We start from the raw sequence: 20,015 nt of genomic DNA, 5'->3' as shown, positions 1-20,015 counted from the left end.
GCATTCCAGCCTGAGCCTGCTGCAGCCTAGACCTGCCTGACCTGTGGCCCCAGACAGGCAGGGTCAAGCAAAAGGTCACATAGAGTAGATCCTAGAGTGCAAATGCCACTACGGCTGTATCCTTGGTAGGAAGACGGGTCTGAGGAACCTGCTCCCCCCACCTAAAGCCCTACCCACACTCAGGAGAGTTGAATAGATGACCCTTTGGCACTGGTCCTGAGCTCATCATGGTTCATCTCCCAGGCTAAGCACACAGTCTAGTGGATGCAACGCCAGGTTCCACCCAGAGACCACCCTACACAGGAAGCTAGGCAGGGGTAAGCTATAGCCTCCTCATTTGAGTCTTTCACATGTTCCCTGTGTCCTGAGGAGCACCTGTTTCTCCTGAGACCTCTGCCAGGTCAGGTCCAGTCTGTAGTATGCTGTTGCTGGTGGCACTGAAGAAGCTACCAAGCCTTCTTCATGTGGCCACTATGCTTTGAGGGGGGAAGGCTGGTAGAGATCCACTGCTCATCGGTGGCTGTTTCAAGTGGACAGACTCCCATACTCCAAACAGTTGCTAGACTGCTTTGAACCACCAAACAAACACCTGAGTTGATGAAAAGTTTACTGTGGAACTTGCAACTTTACTTTGGAAACAATGGTGTGATGTATGCTGAAATGAGGAACAGACAAGCTGCCCACAAATGTCTGGTCCGTGACAGGGCAGGACCTGGCCAAGTGAGCTACCTTACATGGGTGATGTTAGGACCTTACCAGGTACCAGTGTGGGGTAGGCAGTCTCCTTGTCTGGGCAATCCAACCAAAAGTCAGGTCCAGACTCTGCTAGGTCTCCTAGTCTCAGTGGTCTTGTTCATTTCCAGTACAGAAGTGGAAGAACCCTAGTTCAGAGGACCTCCCCAGTAAGTAGCTGTCCAGCAATGAGTCAGTTTTGCAGTTTCTTAACCCAGAGGCCACATACACCTCCTCTCATCTGCAGAACAGAGTTTGATACCACTGTGGTGACAAGCAGGGTCCCCTTCAGAGGCCATGTCGGTTTGGAGAGGTCTGGACTGAGTCTGTCCCTCCATCTCCAGGGACCGGATCTGCTCCAGATGTCCTAGCCCTGTAGCCTATAGCTTCCCTGGATAACCCTTTCCCTTTCTGCTGGACTTGAGAACACCCAGCAGGAATGTCCCTGGGAGAGGCTTGTCCCAGGAGCCCACAAAGAGGTCCATGGTACAGAAACAGGCAGAAGCATTCAAATTGTCGCTGTCTTCCTGTAGGAAGTTCCAGAGGTGGCCCTCAGGAGGTGGGTCCTTAGGCTCTGGTCCCGTTGGCTGAAGTTCACACCAGTGCCTGCCCAGAGATTCCTTGGATGACTTCAACAGTGGCTGTTCTGGGGATGTACACAACCTTGAACCCTAATACACATAAAAAGAAAGTTTCCTCCAAGAGGGTACCTGACCCAACCTTAGTCCCACACGTGAAGGGCAGAGAAGCCCCCAGTGTGCCCTCAGCCCAGCCTGTCTCAGCTGCGCTCCCACACGCAGGCCTCTCTGTAGGTGCAATCCTCTCCTAGTGGCCTGCTATCCTGACTCTCTGAACCCAGGTGGCCCCTGCCTGCCTCTGCCAGACCCAGGTCACTGAAGGGCCAGGGGTTCGCGCTGCCCAGGGACAGATCAGCCGCTGTCACACGCACAGTGGGTCCGGAGCAACGCAGTGTGCTGTGGGCAGTGACTGTCCTGAGCCTGGAAGAACTGCCCCCGCTGGCCTGCAAGTGGAGGGGTCACCCTCTCTGTCCCCGCCCCCGTCCCCTCCAACTTGGACAACAGAGCCACTCCTCTCTTGTCCTGCCCAATCCCCATATCCCCCTGGGAAGGGCAGCCTCGAAGATGCTCCCCCATCCGCCAACCTTGTAACCTTACTGTTTCACCTGCGAACCCGGCACAGGGCCATCGCCAGCTCTTGAATCAACTTCAGTGGCGGCGGTGGCCACTCTCACACCCAAGGCGGGCCCCAATCGGGCCCAGTTACCCCGCCCCATATGCAAATAATCTATCCCTCAGCCAATGGCCGGTCGAGTAGGGCCCACCCTGCAGGGCTGCAGCCAGTGAACACGAGGAGGAGGCAGTACGCCCCGCCCGCCGCCGCGCAACCCTTCGCGGGCGAGGCCGGCGCGTTCCTTTCTGCACGTCGGCTTGGGGAGGGGCCGCCACCTGCTGGGCGGGGCTTGCGGGACGGCATCGCCGAACGGTGTGTGCCGGTGTCGGTCGTTGGTACAGTCCAAGGCAAGTCCCCTTCCCTCGAGCGGTGGTACCGTCCGGGCTTCCTGCATCTGGGCCTGGAGTTGGGACCGCTGCCTGACCGTGGAGTGCTTCCCTGGCCCAGCGCGAGGAGACAGCTGGACAAGGCGGGCCCTTTGAGGCACAGCAGCAGCTGCCCCGCCTCCCAGCCTGATGTTAGGGCGGACCGGTTATCCCCGCCCAGTCTAAGGACCGCCCCTCCTCGGGAACTCACAACACTCCGGGCGCACGTAGTCCTGGCAGTTACCCAGGAGTGGCCTGGATGGCCAGGGACAACATGCCCTCGGGAGGCACGTAGGCCCCTGCCTTTCTCCAGCGCCTGTAGATCTTCAAAGATATGTGGGTCCGTCTGGCTGTGAGGAAGGGGCTGTTTCTGTCTGACTTGCTTGGAGATTGCCTTTGCCGCGACCTAAACGACCAACTCTGGAGGGAGAGTTCCGCGGAGCGCTGGGCTCTCAAAGGGCTTGCCCCTATGTTTTGAAAAATAGGCGAGAGCGGCTGCTTGGGGAACTGTCACCCTCCTTAGGATAAGTCGGGCCAATTATTTTACTCCTAGGAGGAGATCCAAAGGGGTGGGATGAGATACAGCCAAAAGAGAGTTACTTCCCTCCCTACACACCTCCCTCACTCCAGGTCCTTCCTGTGGTGGAATCATGGGACATTTAAAAGCTCTTAATCACTCAAGATGCTGCCGCTGTTCTTTTGCTTCTAAGGCAGAGAGCCTTTTTTCTTTCCGCTTTCCCGTCCACCTCAACCAGTTTTCCACGCCATCCTCAAAGATAGTCTCCCAGGGAAACAACCTTTCCTTGCTCTAGGCAACTCCAAAGGGCTCTTTTGTCCACCACAGATACCCTGGTCCGTGGCTCAGGGGTTGTGATATATTGTGTACCCTAATAAAATTTACCTTAAGATCAGAGGACAGAGCAAGCCACTAGATTAAACATAGAGGCCAGGCAGTGGTGGCACACACCTTTAATCCTAGCACTCAGGAGGCAGAGATCAGTCTGGATCTCTGAGTTCAAAGCCACCCTGGACTATATGAGATTGACTCAGTCTAGGAGAGAAACAGAGCCAGGCAGTGGTGGCACACACCTTTAAACCCAGTATTTGGGAAGCACACACGCCAATAATCCCAGCACTAGGAAGGAAGTGATGGCTGGTCAGAGAAAGGTATATAAGGTGTGAGGAGACAGGAACTGAAGCTTTTTCAGGCTGAGGAGTTGGGAAGGTAAGAAGTGGTGGCAGTGGCTTGTTCCTTTGTCTCTCTGATCTTTGAGCATTTACCCCAATATCTGGCCCTGGGGTTTTTTTTGTTTTTTTATTAAAAGACCATTTAAGATTCAAGCTAGAGGGGCCAGTCTTCTCAGCTCAGCCTCCTGTCCTTCAACCCTCTACCCTGCTTTTGTCCTGTTTCTTTGGCCTCCCTATGTCCTGAATCTCACAGTTTGGGCTGGAGCCTGCCAGCAGCCATAACCCAGCCTAGTACTGAGGCCCTATCAGGGAAGTACCTGACCCAACCCAGACCTCCAGGGCCTGGAGCCAGGGACACAGAGAAGCCAGAGGATCAGAAATTGAAGGATCAAGTTGGTTGTGGTGATGCACCCCTGTTAGCCCAGCAGAGAGATTGATTGCACCCTGTAACCTTGATCAGAGGCAGAAGCAGGAGGATACGATGCAAATTTCAGGCCAGACTTGAGGGGGTGTGGTTTGAGGGGTCAGCAAGACTTGGCTCATGTGGATCCTGAAAGAATTCCTAAGAGTCATTGGGAATCCTGAAAAGGTTCATATCTTGAGAACAAGGCCTAGGTTCAGAGGACAGATGTCAGGGACTAGGGAGAGAGAGGGAAAAGTCTGGTTCCTTCCTGGCTTTGCCAGGATGCTTCACACATGTGCCTCAAAACTTCCCATCTGAAATGTACTCCTGCCACGCGGTGGTGGCGCACGCCTTTAATCTCAGCACTCGGGAGGCAGAGCCAGGCGGAGATGTGTGAGTTCGAGGCCAGCCTGGTCTACAGAAGAAGATCTGGGACAGGCACCAAAACTACACAGAGAAACCCTGTCTCAAAAAAAACAAAAAAGAAAAAGAAAAAAATGTATTCCTTATCATCCTGTGTGGTGGGTCTATTGTACCATCCAAAATATTTGTCCAAATCCTATTATTTATAGCCTATAATTGTGACTGCGAAAGAAGTGTGTGTGTGTGTGTGTGTGTGTGTGTGTGTGTGTGTGTTGGGAGGGTGTCTTTGTAGATGGTTAAGAGAAAGATTTTCCCCTTACTTTACTATTTTTATACAGGGTCTTATTGTACCTGGCTGGCCTGGAACTCACCATGTAGACTAGCTGTCCTCAAACTCACAGAGATCCACTCACCTTTGACTCCCAAGTGCTGGAATTAAAAGTGTGTACCAGGGGCTGGAGAGAAAGCTCAGTGGTTGAGAGCACTTGCTCCTCTTCCCGAGGACCTGGGTTTAATTCCCAGCACTCACATAGTGGCTCAGAATCGTCTGTAACTCCAATTCTAGAAGATCAAATACTGTTCTGGCTTCTGTGGTACATGCATGTGTCAAACAGACAAACTTGAAGACAAAACACACACATACACACAAAGTATACTCCAGCATGCTAAGCCAAGAATGGATTTTTGAGACCATTATGAATGAACTGGGAGGCCCTAAACCCAATGACAGTGTCTTATGACAAAAGAGAGAACACAGATACAGAGGAAAGTCCATGAGGAAGTGTAATGTTGCCAAAGCCAAGGGACATCTGGAGCCCCCACTGACAGGAGCAGTAAAAACTCTCCCCATGCCTAGACAGGGAGCAAGAAAGACCCTGGCTTACTTAGCTTGAACGCTGACATCTGGCGCCCAGAACTATGAAAGAATAAATTCTTTTTCTTTTAACCACCCAATTTGTAGTCAAAGAAACAGCTGCCTTGCCTGGTCTGAGGAGGCAGCTCCTTGTCTCTTCATCAGTTCTGGGAGTTTCAAACCCCTTGTTCTTACTCAAACCACACTCACTACTGCCCTTGCTTCAGCTTCCTTTGGGAATCCCTTGACTGTTCGGCATTTTTGTTGCTAGGGATAGGGTAGGGCCGAAGGCAATGCCTAGGCTCAGTGTTCACCCGGCCCTGTTTTGTTGTTTGGTATTCAGGTGACAGGGGAAGGGGCTAAACCCTCTGAGAGAGACTGATTTGGACTGGACAGAATAGAGGCAACACACAGCCTCGTTACAAAGTTCTATGTACCCAAGAACATGCATGCCATTTTTATGTCTGTCTATGCATGCATGACATTGAGCAGTGTGTGCCAGCATACATTAGGAATCCAGTAGCCACCTACTGGTGCAGGTCTAGGTGAGCAAGTTGCATTCCTGTGTGTGTGTACACTAGCAGGAACATGTGAGAAGTGGCCAGTAGACAACTCATAGCAACTCATAACCAGTAGGTAGGTCATAGCATTGATGTGAAGGTGGGGTACGTATAACAGTCCACTATATGCTGACCGTCAATGTGTGTGGGGACAGGTGAGAAGTTGTTTATAACACCGGGGTTTTTTTTGGGTGGGGGAGGGCGTATATCAGCAGGTAGGATGTAGAGATATTTGTCTATGTTCTCAAGAGGTACTACTGCTGGGCATGGTTCGTCCATACCTGTGTTACCTGTACTTTATGGGTAGACGCAAAAAGATTGGGAGTTCAAGGCTAGCTTTGGCTACATAGCAAGTTTAAGGCCAGCTTGGACTGCATGAGGCCCTGTCTCAAAACAAACAAATGAAAATGGTACTATCATTGCTGGGTTTGGCCCAGTTTGGCCATAGGCAGCTCCCTGCAGACACCTCTTCTCCCACGCTCGATGATGAGCATGGTGGACTGACATGGCTGCATAGGTGGTGTACTGCTCAAAGACACCGAGGAGGAGTTCTTCATGTCTCACTATGGCTGCATTTGCTTATTATAACAGCTTTTCTTTTTTTAGCAGCTGCCTCCCTCAACAAAGGCAGCTGCGGAGGGAGGTAAAGGGGGCTGGCTTTTGTCTAAGGGGGCTCCAGGTTCTTTGTAGGCTGCCTTAGCCCTTCCTCGGAGATTCAGTGAGTGTTTACAGGTGCTCCTATATCTAACGATCTCCACCAGGTAGGCAATGTCTCCACATAGGGACCAACACATGTAGAGAGCCAAGCTGGGAGGGAGAAAGAGGTGTTTGGTTCAGGGTGAGGGTGGCCTCCCAGGTTCTTTTTTTTTTATCTGCTGGACCCCAAATGAAGCTTTCTCCCTGTATTCACCCAACCAGTCCTCACAGTGGCCTCTTTGAGTATGATCCACATCCCTGTCTTGCAGCAAAGGACCCTAAGACACAAAGAGGGTAAGAAGCTCACCCAAGGCTACATAACTGAGAGCCAAACATACCTGAGTCCAGATCCCCTTCCAAATGGATGGCCCACAGAAAGGAGAGGTCTTGTTCCAAGGGAACCCTCTCTGACTCCATCCTTTCTTCCTTGCACTCTACCAGTAGCAATATTTTTTAATTTATTACTTTTAGCTGTGTGTGTGTGTGTGTATACACATGAGTGCAGGTGCCCTTGGAGACCAGCGGCATTGAATTTCCTGGAGCTGGAGTTGAAGCAGGTTATGAGCTACCATGTGAGTGCTGGGAATTGAACTCTGGTCTTCTGGAAGAGCAGCAAGTACGCAACCATTGAGCAATCTCTCCAGCCCCCGCCAGTAGCAATATTAATGTTTCTCCCACTTTAAACTCCTTTCAATTGTTTCTTCTTAGCCTCTTCTACTTATCTCTCCCTTCCCAGCAAATCTACTTCAGTTACTGTGCTGCTGGCTTTCCCTGTTCAGTCTTCCTAGTTTCTCTATATTTCCTCCAGACGGGCTCTGCCCTTGATAGGGCTGATACTCTCAGAGCCTCAGTAGCGCCTGCCTTACACCCAGCACCATCCTTCCCAAGTTAAGAGTCTCGGGTCGTCTAGGATGTTTTTTTGTTTTGTTTTTGTTTTTTATTATGTATACAGAAGAGGGTGCCAGATCTCATTACAGATGGTTGTGAACCACCATGTGGGTGCTGGGAATTGAACTCAGGACCTCTGGAAGAACAGTCAGTGCTCTTAACCTCTGAGCCATCTCTCCAGCCTCCTAGGATGTTTTTGAACTCCCTATGTATCCAAGGATGACCTTGGTTTCCTGCCTCTACTTCCCAACTGCTGGTATTACAAGCACATACCACCATGCCTGGTTTATTTTGTGCTGGAGATGCAACCATGGCTCTGGGTATGTTAGTCAAGTACCTACCAACCTATCCATAACCCCCCCCACCCCACCCCCACCCCCCGACCAGCCAAGTGTCTCCTCCTCCTCCTCCTTTTTTTTTTTTTTTTGAGACAGAGTCTCTCTGTAGCCCTGGCTGTTCGGGAACTTACTATGTACATCAGGCTATCCTTAAACTCATAAAGATCCACCTGTTCCTGCCTGAGATTAAAGGTATATCCACCATGCCCTGCCCAGGTCCCTTCTCGATGCATGTGCTTCTCCTCTCCTTGTTCTCTTAAGCCCCTCACCCTTGAATTCCTTAGCAGAATCTGGACTCTCAGCACTGGAGGTCTGAGGTTCAGATGCTGCTCCCCACCACCACCACATTTTATCCCCAAGGCAGCCTTTTGTTCATCTGCTCTCTGGGGATACCCTAGCTTTCCCCTTCTGAGTACTGAGTAGACGCCTATATCCCCATCTTCATATTCTTCCTTTCCCCTTCTCCCTGCCCATTCACATCCACTTTCTCAGGAAATCCACAATCTCCATCTTCTTTTGTTTTGTTTTTTTTTTTTTTTGTTGTTTGTTTTTGTTTTTTGAGATAGGGTTTCTCTGTGTAGTTTTGGTGCCTATCCTGGATCTCGCTCTGTAGACCAGGCTGGCCTGGAACTCACAGAGATCCGCCTGGCTCTGCCTCCCGAGTGCTGAGTGCTGGGATTAAAGGCGTGCGCCACCACCGCCCGGCTCAATCTCCGTCTTCTATTCCTATCAAAGGCCTTCCTTTCTGAGCCACAGTGGTCCCTGAACCACAAAATGGACAGTGGAGTCCAGTGAGCCAGTATTTACCACCTGTTCAGGACCCTAGGGCTCTCTGAGCACCTCAGCCTTTAGGTCAGTCTCATTTTTGTGGTCCGACTCTCCCCCTCAGCTCCATGGTCCTCCTTAACAATATTGACATTGGCCAGTCCTCCCGTATTTCTGCCCCAAATCCTACTATGCTCCATATCGTCTCCCCCTCTCTCCTGGGCCTTATACATGCTCGGCAAGAAAGCGTTCTACTACCCAGTGCACCTCTAGTCCCATTCTCTCTATTAATCACCTGTCCCATACGGTTAAGTTCTCTACAGTGTTCACGATTTACTGTGCCTCCTCTCTCCGGACTGAATGGAACGGAGGAGACCGCATATACAGAATCCACCCTGAGTTACAAGCATTCTCCTGGAAGGAAACTGGAAGCCCCAGGGGATATCCAGAAGCGTTCCTCCTGAGCTCCTGCAGCCGCCGGCAGCACCTAAGCACTGCAGCCAGGAGGTGGCGCTCACGGGAAGGCGGGCCAGTCGGGGGCGTGGCCCTGGTGCCGCTCGCATTCATCCGGGCGGCGGATGGGGAGCCGGACCGTACCAACTGCCCTGAAGTGGAGGGCACAGCGTGACCCGGTGAACTGGTGATAGCTCGGACAGCAAATGCCTTGCAAGACACCGGTCTCCTCTCTGGGACAGTACTCCTGCGGTAGTCACTGTTCTGAGGGGAAAGGGCCGTTCCGACGTCTCGACATCCTCAGCCGCAGGTTTCTCCCCGTTTTGGCCTCAGTAGTTTCCACCAACGGGCAGGGCGGAAAGTTCCGGAAGAGTGTCGATGCACTTCCGGGTCGAAGAGCTCGCGGCGGCGGCGGCGGCTGTCCGGCCTAGTTGCGGTCGCGTTCGGACAGAGGCGGGATCGTCTAGGAGCGTCTGGGAGGCGCGAGGTTCCCGGGTACGTGCAGTAGCCGCTCCGGTCCGGTGTCCCGGTCGCGTCCGGCCGCGCGGGCTACTACGGTGGCCGTGTGCTTTGTCTGCGGCCTTCGGGGCGGGCGAGGCCTATGTCGCGCTGGCCGTGGGTCGGTCCGGAGGACGGGAGGGCGGCCGAGGCCTCGAGCCGAGCCCCGGGATGCCCGGCTGCGGCCGAGAGGCCCCTGGGCGTGGTGCTGGCCACCTGTCTGGTCGTGCGAGAACGTGGCCTGGTGCATGGGAAAGGTGTGACCCCTAGGTACCTTGTTCTCTGTCCAGGTGGCCCTCGCCCGGGTCAGCACCATCTGCACTTGCCCAAGTTGTGGTTGGTGTCGCGGTGATCATATTCCTTACTTCGAAGAGCCCCCACAGCTGTCTCGAGTAGGCACCACTGCTTGCTGGGGTTTTACAGTCGGAGTTCAGAGAGGTGAAGTAGTTGTCAGTGTTACACTGCGGCAGAGTGGCAGAGGCGACATTGCTCTTTTAAACCTTCTGTGGCCTCTGTCCTGTGTCAGAGACCCGTGTTGCCCCATCGAATCTTACAGTAACCGTGTCTGGGGGGGATGTCATTTTGGCCGCTGGTTGGAAGCACAGGCTCTGAGTTAGAGGAGATTGGGCTTGACGTGCAGCTCAACAGTCCTTCTTTCCGACGGCCACTCGGTGTTCATTCCTTTGGGAAGAATGTTGAGTGAGAACAGCAACATGTGGCTCTCTCAGCCTGAGAGAAGCCTAGAGCTGTATGCTAAGGGTCACCTCACAGGAAAGAGGTCACCATCCTGAACGGGCCATAACTCTGTATCCCATTGTATCTCAATCTGCCTTTTTATATAAGAGATAGTGTTTGACAGGAGTCTGTGGCCAGGACTCCTTTCCTACTTGATTAATTCACCAAGCATCAGGTTAAAGTGAGATAGTTTATCAAAACTCTTCTCACTTTACCATTCCCAACGTGTGACCATTGACGTTCCTTAAGTTATCATGCCCTCACTGTTTAGAGAACATCAGCTCTTCTACTGGGCCTTGGCAGTCCTGGCCCTGATCTGGCCTTTGTCCACTTAGAGAAGGGTTGCACTTTTCCCTTTGGCTTTGAGCATACAGCCCATGTATTCTCTTGAGGCTGTTGGAGACAAGTAAGCTTGTACCTGTAGGAACCAGAAGTGAGCCCCCCATCCCATCTCAAGCCCTACTTTTCATTTTTTTATGCTGTTTTGGGGGTTCTTTTTCCCCCTTTCTTCCTTCTGACTGTGAACATTAGACTTGTGGGAAGCACATGGTGCCACAGCATAGGCTGATGAGTTCTTGAATGAATTCCCTGTGAGAAGTGCTTCCTCTGGAAGTGACTGGGAAAATAGGTGAATATCACTGATGAGGAAAGACCATGTATATGAGTAGGTTCTTAGTTGGGGGACCAAAGTTTAAGAGCTTGGTATAGAAGGAAGGTCATGTTCAGTGACATTTATGAAGTCTTTTATACAGGTATTCCACGTTGTTCTTACAGTGGCTTGCAAGGGAGTACTAACAGGTGTTCCCACAGACAAGCCAGGAGAGGGACAGCCCCAGCATCCTCTGCCTTTCAGCCTGGGGCATGGGAATTCTATAGTCCCCAGGAACTTCATCCAAGCTTTATAATCTGATGGTAGCCAGCTGAGCAGAGGCCAGTGGGCCAGCATTGGCCAAGAGTGACTTGCCCACTTGGTGACAGCAGGCGAATGGGCTACTGGAGTCCTTGTGATGACCGGCTCTCAGTTGAAAAGCATTGCTCTGTCTCAGCTCAGATGTCCATTTGGCTCATCTTTGATATTAGGACTCTCCAGGAATGCTCAAGTGAAAATATTGCTAGTCCTTAGGAATTAAGATCCTGCTTTGCATATGGTTCTGGAAATGAGTCACTGTCTTTTTATGAGGATATTAATATCTTATAAAAATACTTTGTATATTTATTTATTTATTTATTTATTTATTTATTTTTGGTTTTTCGAGACAGAGTTTCTCCATGTAGTTTTTGGTTCCTCTCCTGGATCTTGTTCTATAGACCAGGCTAGCCTTGAACTCACTGAGATCCGCCTGGCTCTGCCTCCTGAGTGCTGGGATTAAAGGCATGCACCACTGCTGCCCGACTTGTTTTTGTTTTTTGAGACAGGGTTTCTCTCTTTAGCCCTGGCTGTCCTGGAACTCACTCTATAAACCAGGCTGGCCTTGAACTCAGAGATCCACCTGCCTCTGCCTCCTGAGTACTAGGATTAAAGGTGTATACCACTACTGCCGAGCTATATCTTCTATTTGCATATGACTTTGTGACTAGGGTCTTGTGTATTGTGTCTCAGTTCACATTCTACATGTGTGGTGATACTGGTGTCACTAGGGAAGTTACCTTTCAGAGGTGACTCTGTAGCCAAGGAAATTTGGAGTTATTTGGCTCTGGTCTCTTTTAGAGCTGAACTCCAATGTGTAGCCATGGATGACGACAGTTTGGATGAGCTTGTGGCTCACAGCCCTGGACCAGATGGACCCCCACGAGTTGGCCCCTCAGAACTGGCCAGTGATGCTGGTAAGCCCCCCACTGATGGCAGGGTATCTGCATCTTGTGCTTTCTCGAGACTGCTAGCTCCCCTTGGAAGCCTGAATGTCAGTTTTTACTTTCAACCTTATAAAAAAAAAAAAACTGATTAAGTTATAGAAGTGTACTACATTCATTCTTTTTGTCTTTTTGTTTGCTTTTTTGTTTTGTTTTGTTTTTGAGATGGTATCTCACTGTGTGGTCCAGACTGTCCTTGAACTTCTAGACTTAGGTGATCAGCCCACCTCAACCTCCCAAATAACTGGTAGCTAAGACCATAATCACGTGTCATTATATTTGGTCTTTCCGTGGGGAAGGAGGTGTGAGGGATGGAACTTAAGGCTTTGTGTATGCTTGGTAAGAGTCTGCTGCTGAGCTGTATTCTCTATTTTTTGAAACAGGGTCTTGCTGGGTAGCATAGGGTATCCTTGAACAGCAATCCTTCTGACTAAACCTCCAGACTGCAGGGATTGCATGTTTTGTTTTGTTTTGTTTTGTTTTTTGTTTTTGATTGGGTTTCATGTATCCCAGGCTGGCCTTTTTCTTTTTCTTCAAGATAGGGTTTCTCTGTGTAGCTTTGGGTCTCACTCTGTAGCCCAGGCTGGCTTCGAACTCACAGAGATCCGTCTGTCTCTGCCTTCTGAGTGCTGGGATTAAAGGTGTGTGCAACCACCTCCCGGCTCTAGGCTGGCCTTTAACTTGATGTATAGCTGAGGATGATCTTGAGCATCTGATCCTTCTGCCTCCACTGCTCAAAGTGCTGAGATCTCAGATGTGTACCACTGTATCCAGTTTTGTGTGGTGCTGTGCTGGAGATAGAAACCTGGGGCTTCATCGTGCTAGGCATGCACACTCTACCAGCTGAGCCGTATTCCAAGCCCCTGTCTTATTTTTGATAACAAACAGCATAAGTGCAGAGTAAGAGGACTCATTTTCCCCATCATATGCCTCTCTAGCCTCCCCACCCTACCTCTGGTAGCCTGGCAGTCCTTATCGCTACCTGTACATTCCCAGCAGTTCTGGCTCTTGGATGCTTAGGTTGTGACAGTGCCCTCACAGGCCTGTGCTTTTCACCCTATGATCTAGAAGAAAGCAGCAATGGCCACAGTGGAGACTCTGAAGATGACACAGGCAGTGAGCATGAAGATGACACAGATGAGGAGGAAACCGAGGGGCTGTCTGAGGAGGAAGACCCAGAAGATAGATCTGGTAAGACTGTTGGCATTTGAGCCAGTTCCCTTGACTTTCCTCGTGAGGAGACATCGTATGTTAGAACATCCACAGCTGTCCACACAAGCTGTCACCTGCCACTGGAACAACTGACTCGCGCCACAGGTTTTAGTGTTTTGTTTTGTTTTTTTTCTTTCTTTCAGTTTTTTTCTAGATGAGATTTCTCTGTGTAGCCCTGGCTGTCCTTGAACTCACTCTGTAGACCAGGCTGGCCTCGAACTCAGAGATCCACCTGCCTCTGCTTCCCGAGTGCTGAGATTAAAGGCATGTACCACCACCGCCCAGATGTAGTTTTTAGTTTTTTTTTTTTTTTTTTTTTTTTTTTTTTTTTTTTTTTTTGGTTTTTCGAGACAGGGTTTCTCTATGTAGCTTTGCGCCTCTCCTGGAACTCACCTGGTAGCCCAGGCTGGCCTCGAACTCACAGAGATCCGCCTGGCTCTGCCTCCCGAGTGCTGGGATTAAAGGCGTGCGCCACCACCGCCCGGCTAGTTTTTAGTTTTAAAGTTAAGTTCAGTGATAGGATTCTGTGGGTATCTCTTCTAGGAGAGACAGAACATGAACTATCTAAGAACACTGAGCGGCATAAGCCATGGGATGATGTAGGTAGACTGGAGTTCTAAGATGATGAGCAGGAAGGTCTTGGTAGCCCCTGTTCATCTCACAAGGGCCAGTTGCTAGCATTATAGGTGCTGGACAGATTAACATGCCATGAGGGGCATGTGGCCTGGGACCTCATTTAGGATATAGATAGTCCCATCTTGTGGCTCGTTATCTGCTTATTCAACAAGCTCATTGTGTGGCATTATTAAAAAATTCCAGGCTTATATACACTGGTGAAAGTTTGTAACGTAACTCCTGTAAACTCCTGCAAAGAACAGTGCTTGAATGGCACACCTCTACTCTGAAAAACCTTCATGGCCACCCTGGCCTGTGGGCAGCCTGTAAGGACTCTACGTGGTTGGCTTGGCCCCATCCACCTGTGGCCACCTTTTTCAAAGTGTCTTAGGGTTTCCATTGCTGAGCTGAAGCACCCTGACCAAAAGCAACCTGGGGAGGACAGGGTTTATTTCATCTTACAGTTTGTAGTCCATCATCTAAGGATGGCAGGGCAGAACTCAAGGCAGGAACTTATACAAAGGACATGGAGGAGTGCTGCTTACTGTCTTGCTCCCTAGAGTTGGTTCAGTCTGTTTTCTTTTTTTTTTTTTTTTTGGTTTTTCGAGACAGGGTTTCTCTGTGTAGCTTTGCGCCTTTTCTGGGACTCACTTGGTAGCCCAGGCTGGCCTCGAACTCACAGAGATCCGCCTGGCTCTGCCTCCCGAGTGCTGGGATTAAAGGCGTGCGCCACCACTGCCCGGCCAGTCTGTTTTCTTATAGCATGCAGGACAACCAGCCCAGGGATGACGCTGCCCACAGTGAGCTGAGCCCTTCCACATTATTAATCAAGAAAATGCCCCACAATCTCCTCAGTAGGACAGACAGTCTGGTGGTTCATTTTCTCAATTGAGGGTTTCTCTTCTCAAATGAATCTAGCTTGTGTTAAGTTAACATAAAACGAGCCAGCACACAAACAAAGGGCTCAGTTGGACCAGGGTTCTGTTCATTTAAGGGTTTCCTTCTGACGTGGTCCTCAAACCAGGAGGTCACAGTCCCATAACACCCACTATGACCTGAATATTAGCCTTTCATTATATGCCTGTGGCTGTCAGTGTTAAAGTGGTCCAGAAAGGTAACCACTATAATTGGAGCAGTACTTATCACAAAGGATTAGAACTGATTGGGAGTTAGTAACTTTGTAATTATACTGACTTGAATTCACTCTTTAGCCAAAGCTGGGCTCAAATTCCTGGCAATTTTCCTGCCTCAGCCTCCTAAACAACTAGGATTAGAGGCATGTGACTACCATGCTTGCCCAGGTGTGTGTGTGTGTTTTGTTTTGTTTTAATTCTGAGTGTGGACTAGAGAGTGAATCTGTACTGGGTTGAAGTCACAGACATGGCTTTTCTACCTGTTTCCAGCCTTGAGGTAGGCTTGTTGTGTCCTCAGCAGGATTGAACAGTGCTGATGCTGCCAGAGCAGGGGGCAAAAGATGTCAGGCACTGTTGGGTAGCTCCGGCATCCTTTCCTGAAGTTTGGAAACTAGATTCCAGAAACTGATTATGGATTAGATTGAAAGTGGGGCCCACTCAGCCAGGATTCCTGGTATTCCAGAACTCATCATCTAGAGGGAGAGACCAGCTGTGAAGCAGCAATCAGAGCTAGGTGCCCAGAGTGTAACATGGGTGGTGAGGAGCTTCAACAGATAGAAGTAAAAAGCTTCGAAGCAGCTAAGCCACAGCCTAATTTACAGGAACTAACTATATAATGTCTTATCACAGAAACAAAGTAACTAAGACAGTATCCAAGGGAGGTGCTAACAAGTGCTAGTACCAACAGTGCAGTAGGCAGCTAGCCTGGAAACTAGGTGCACCTAAAGCCAGTCTGACTGGTGAGCAGAGTAGAGAAGGGCTGTCTTGGAATGGAACCTTGATCCAGTTGAGCCCTTTGTTTGTGTGCTGGATAGGTTTTTGTTTGTTTGTTTGGTTTTGGTTTTGTTTTTTTTTTGTTTTTTTTTTTTGAGACAGGGTTTCTCTGTGTAGTTTTGGATCCTGTCCTGGAACTCGCTCTGTAGACCAGGCTGGCCTTGAACTCATAGAGATCTGCCTGCCTCTGCCTGCCAAATGCTGGAATTAAAGGTGTGCATCACCACTGCCCGGCATGCTGGCTAATTTTATGTCAACTTGACACAAGCAAGATTCATTTGAAAAGAGAGACCCTCAATTGAGAAAATGTCCCATTAATGTAGAGGTTGGGCTGGGAGCAGAATATTAGTGAGGAACAGATGATATAGAGACCGAAGCCTCAGCTGAGCGTTGTGAAGGATGGGGAGAAGACCCATTCTGTTCCTAGTGCCACACAAGAAAGTAGCCAGCATCTGGATTAGCTATCAGGAGATGCAGTAGAAGGCAAGGAGAATTGTCCAAGAGTCCTGGGTTCCTTCTTACAGGAAATGTTTTTTTACTCTGCCTCTTACTTCTCCCACACTGTGTCCTGCTGCTAAAGTGTACCTGCTTTTGCTGCCATTTGTGTGTTTCCCAACTTGATAGGAATAATCTCTTAATATCTTATTCTGAGAAATGAGAATGACTGGGGCCTCGTGCTCAGCACCCATTTTTCCCAGCTCCCCAAACAGTGTCAGTTATTGCAGCGTGTATGGATTGCTTTGAATGCACAGAGCGTCCACAGTTCCTCTGCTCCAGGACAGTCCTTCTCTACTCTGCCCACCAATCCTGTCTCTTTTCAGAGTGGACATTATTTGAGCCCTGGCATTTCCCCACCCCCCACCCCTATTTTTCAAGACAGCGTTTCTCTGTTTAGTTCTTGCTGTCCTGGAATTCACTTTGTAGACCCCGTTGGCCTTGAACTCAGAGTTCCACCTGCCTCTGCTCCCCAAGTGCTCCACCACCACCACCACCACCACCGCCCGGCCAAGCCCTGGCATTCTTAGAGACTCTGTCTGTAGGTGCACCTAGTTTCCAGGCTAGCTGCCTATTGGCACTGTTGGTACTAACACTTGTTAGCACCTCCCTTGGATACTGTTTGTTACTTTTTCTGTTTCTGTGATAAGACACCATGACCCAAAGTAATTTATAGAAGAAAGAGTTTATTTGGGGCTTACAGTTCATAGGGTTAGAGTCCATCAAAGTGGGGAGCAAGGCAGTAGGCAGGTCAGCATGGCACTGGAGCAGTAGTGAGAGTTCACTGGTAATGATGGTCATCTTTTGAAATTTCAAAGCCTGCTCAGAGTGACACACTTCTTCCAAAGAGGCCACACCTCCTACTCCTTCCCAAACAATTCCATCAACTGAGGAACAAGTATTCAAATAGATGAGCCATTCTCTTTCAACAACATTTTTTAAGGGCGTTATTTGGCAACCTAAATGAGAGTTCAGTGAGGGAAACTGCTCAGGTCCTTGGCCGTTTGTACCCTTTTTTCTCCATCTTCAAGTCAATAGGGCCATTGTTATCAGCATGCAAAGCATTGCTCTGTAGACACTATGGAAATTGGGCCAAACAAGATGGCCAGTTCCCTACCTTCAAATTGCATAAGAAAAATCAGCTTACCTGTTCGATTTTGCTGCCATGAGCCTAATTACACAGAAAAGCTGAAGTTAATCATTTTGTTATGTGCTTAGTAATATTTCAAAATATTATGGACATGTCTTTCATCAGTTTTCCTCTGTGGTGTAACAAATGGCCACAAACTCAGGAGCTAGGAATAGTATGTTTATTATTTGTATGTTTCCATGGGTCAACTGGGTCTCTTTCTCTCTTGGTTTTTCAAGACCAGGTTTCTTTGTTTTTTCCCTGGCTATCCTGGAACTTGCTCTGAGTAGACCAGGCCAGTCTTAAACTCAGAGATCCTCCTTCCTCTGCCTTCCAAGTGGTAGGATTAAAGGTGTGCACCACCACCCACTGGGTTCAACTGAGTTTCTTATTCGGTATCGCCAAGTAGCTTCACAGTATCAGACAGGCTATGCTTCCTTTCTAAGCTTCAATCCTTATCCAAGCCCCCTCCCTGCCTGCTGGTAGATTCCTCATGGTTTAAAAGAAAGGAGCCCTATTTTCTAGCTGGTTGTTGACAGATCATTTTTAGCTACCAGAGTTATCGGCTCCCTTAGGAGTACATGTTAGCAATTTGTGTACTTCTAACCCAGCAAGAGCAGCCTCTCTGACTTCTCACTCTGCCAACAGTCGGGGAGCCTCTGTGCTTTGAAAGTGCTCACCTGTTGCCTACCACTTGGTAGGTAGAGGCAGAAGGATCAGAAGTTCAGAGTCATTTCATCTACATAGTCACCTTGGGATACATGAGACCCTTTCTCAAAAAAATGAATAGTAGCAGATGGTGAGATTGCTAAGTGCTTGCTACTAAGCTTGACAGTTTTGAGTTCAGTCCCTGAAATTCACTTGGTAGGAGAGAAACAATTCCCATAACTTATCCTCATCTTGCCCAATAAGTAAACAGATTTTTTTTTTTTTTTAAGAGTTCACCTGGGACTGGAGAGATGGCTCAGAGGTTAAGAGCACTGACTGCTCTTCCAGAGGTCCTGAGTTCAATTCCCAGCAACCACATGGTGGCTCACAGCCATCTATAATGAGATCTGGTGCCCTCTTCTGACCTGCAGACATACATGTAGGAAGAACACTGTATACATAATAAATAAATCTTTTAAAAAAAAAAAAAAAAAGTTCACCTGGCCAGGTGGCAGTGGTGCACGCTTTTAACCCCAGCATTTGGGGGGAAGGGGGGAGGGGCAGAGCCAGGTGGATCTCTGTGAGTTTGAGGCCAGCCTGGTCTACAGTGCAAGATCCAGGACAGGCACCAAAACTACACAGAGAAACCCTGTCTTGAAAAACCAAAAGAAAAAAGAAAGAAAGAAAGCAAAGGGCTCACCTGGTGGGATTTCAGCCAGCTAGAGATAGTTCCCCTTTGTGGGTTGGCAGCAGGGCTCTGGAGAAGGGAGCCAGCACCTTTGCTAGTCCCACCCACAAAGAACTGAATTCTGAGGCCTAGTGAGGATCTGCTTCTCTAGTCCCTATGATTTATGTGTTTAGTAGTTCACAGGAGGATGTTTACTAGCTGTAGTGGTACATGGAATGCATCTTAAATGTTCTGCTGGCCGGGCCCCTGCTTCATACTGCTGAGAAATTGACCACATCTTTTAAAGCCACTGACCCAGTTAGTGGCCATATCTTCTGGCTGTATCCCACAAGGAAGGAGGTCTCATCTGATTACAGATATTTGTTGTCATTGTGTTGAAAGACTTGTGCAGCCGTGCAAGAGGTGTTGTTCCGAGGAGGCATTCTTGAAGGCTTAGTCATTAGTTTGTCATGTGGCGTGTTTCCCCTACCCTCCAGAGCTAAGAGCTGAGGACTGAACCCAAGGCCTTGCACTTGCTAGGCAAGTACTCTATTGCTGAGCTAAATTCCCATCCCCTTGTGGCTTAGTCGTTAGCTCCATCTTCTCTGAAGCCCGTGATAGCTCCTGACACCTTACTTCTTGGATGCTCTGTCTTTACTCTGAGGCTCAGTTGTGAGGACTTAGCCAATATCCCTGTCCCCGTAGTTCAGAGAGCTGTGGTCAAAGAGGATTTGGGTAAGGAGACGTGGTTAGCTTGGCTACTCAGAGTGGGCACTTGGTGAGTGTGGCCTTGCAGGTAGATGGGGAGACATGGCCCAAGAGGAGCTGGGATTCTGGCTGGCTAGAGGCTGCTTTCCTGGGTGCATCCTGAGTCTGATCAAGGCTGGTCCTTGAGTATGCACTCGTTCCTGTATTTACTAAAAGTAGAATGCTTCTCTTTACCCAAGGTTCTGAAGATTCAGAAGATGAAGTAGAAATGGCAGCGGCAGCAGTGGAGACTCAAGGGAAGCTAGAAGCCAGCAGTGCCCCCACTTCTGATGATGATGCAGAGAGCTGCCCCATTTGCCTCAATGCATTCAGGGACCAGGCTGTAGGCACCCCAGAGACGTGTGCCCACTATTTCTGCTTGGACTGCATCATTGAGTGGTCCAGGGTGAGTTGGCTTTTCGAAACCTGTAATTACTAGGCCTGCTCCTCTGCAGCAAAGCTCAACACAGGCCTGAGTCCTAGGCCCTCAGCACTGTCGAGAAGGTTTATTACCCTGGGGATGTGTCTATGGGTGACAGGGCTCCAGAGAGGACTCCGGGTTTTCTGAGGATCAGGACACAGATCCTGAGGCAACCTCACATAGTATGAAATGGCCTCTGTAGATACTAAAATACTGTGAGATTACTCAGTTCTGACGGCCAATAATGAAGAGACAAAATTACATCATGCTGCCTACCTCAGAGTGAACTTTTAGA

The 20,015-nt window shown here is 49.4% G+C and overlaps 1 protein-coding gene and 1 long non-coding RNA gene across 3 annotated transcripts in view; one reads left to right on the top strand and one right to left on the bottom strand.

The window, feature by feature from the left end:
- Window positions 1–590: 590 nt before the first annotated feature.
- LOC128125568 (uncharacterized) lies at window positions 591–2,015 on the bottom strand. The gene is made up of 2 exons (XR_008223197.1): window positions 1,908–2,015; window positions 591–1,403 (listed from the first exon to the last, which is right to left on the bottom strand). It is a non-coding gene; the product is annotated as an uncharacterized LOC128125568 (long non-coding RNA).
- Window positions 2,016–8,925: 6,910 nt separating this feature from the next.
- The window catches only part of Phrf1 (PHD and ring finger domains 1), a 34,734-nt gene continuing 23,644 nt past the window's right edge, over window positions 8,926–20,015 (top strand). Inside the window, exons 1-4 of one of the 2 annotated variants that reach the window (XM_052762778.1) lie at window positions 8,926–9,290; window positions 11,737–11,852; window positions 12,951–13,070; window positions 19,500–19,705. In XM_052762778.1, the coding sequence (XP_052618738.1) occupies window positions 11,759–11,852; window positions 12,951–13,070; window positions 19,500–19,705 (420 nt within the window). In that variant the 5' untranslated portion in view covers window positions 8,926–9,290; window positions 11,737–11,758. Of the gene's footprint in view, window positions 9,291–11,736; window positions 11,853–12,947; window positions 13,071–19,499; window positions 19,706–20,015 lie in introns of both variants that reach the window. The other variant, XM_052762777.1, reaches the window with a different exon arrangement.

The sequence above is a fragment of the Peromyscus californicus genome, unplaced genomic scaffold, assembly GCF_007827085.1.
Source record: "Peromyscus californicus insignis strain IS unplaced genomic scaffold, ASM782708v3 Scaffold_4__1_contigs__length_199733344, whole genome shotgun sequence".
Taxonomy (NCBI): Eukaryota; Metazoa; Chordata; class Mammalia; order Rodentia; family Cricetidae; genus Peromyscus; species Peromyscus californicus.
The sequence above is the reverse complement of the archived record's forward strand: the minus strand, read 5'-3'. Positions and strand labels throughout refer to the sequence as shown.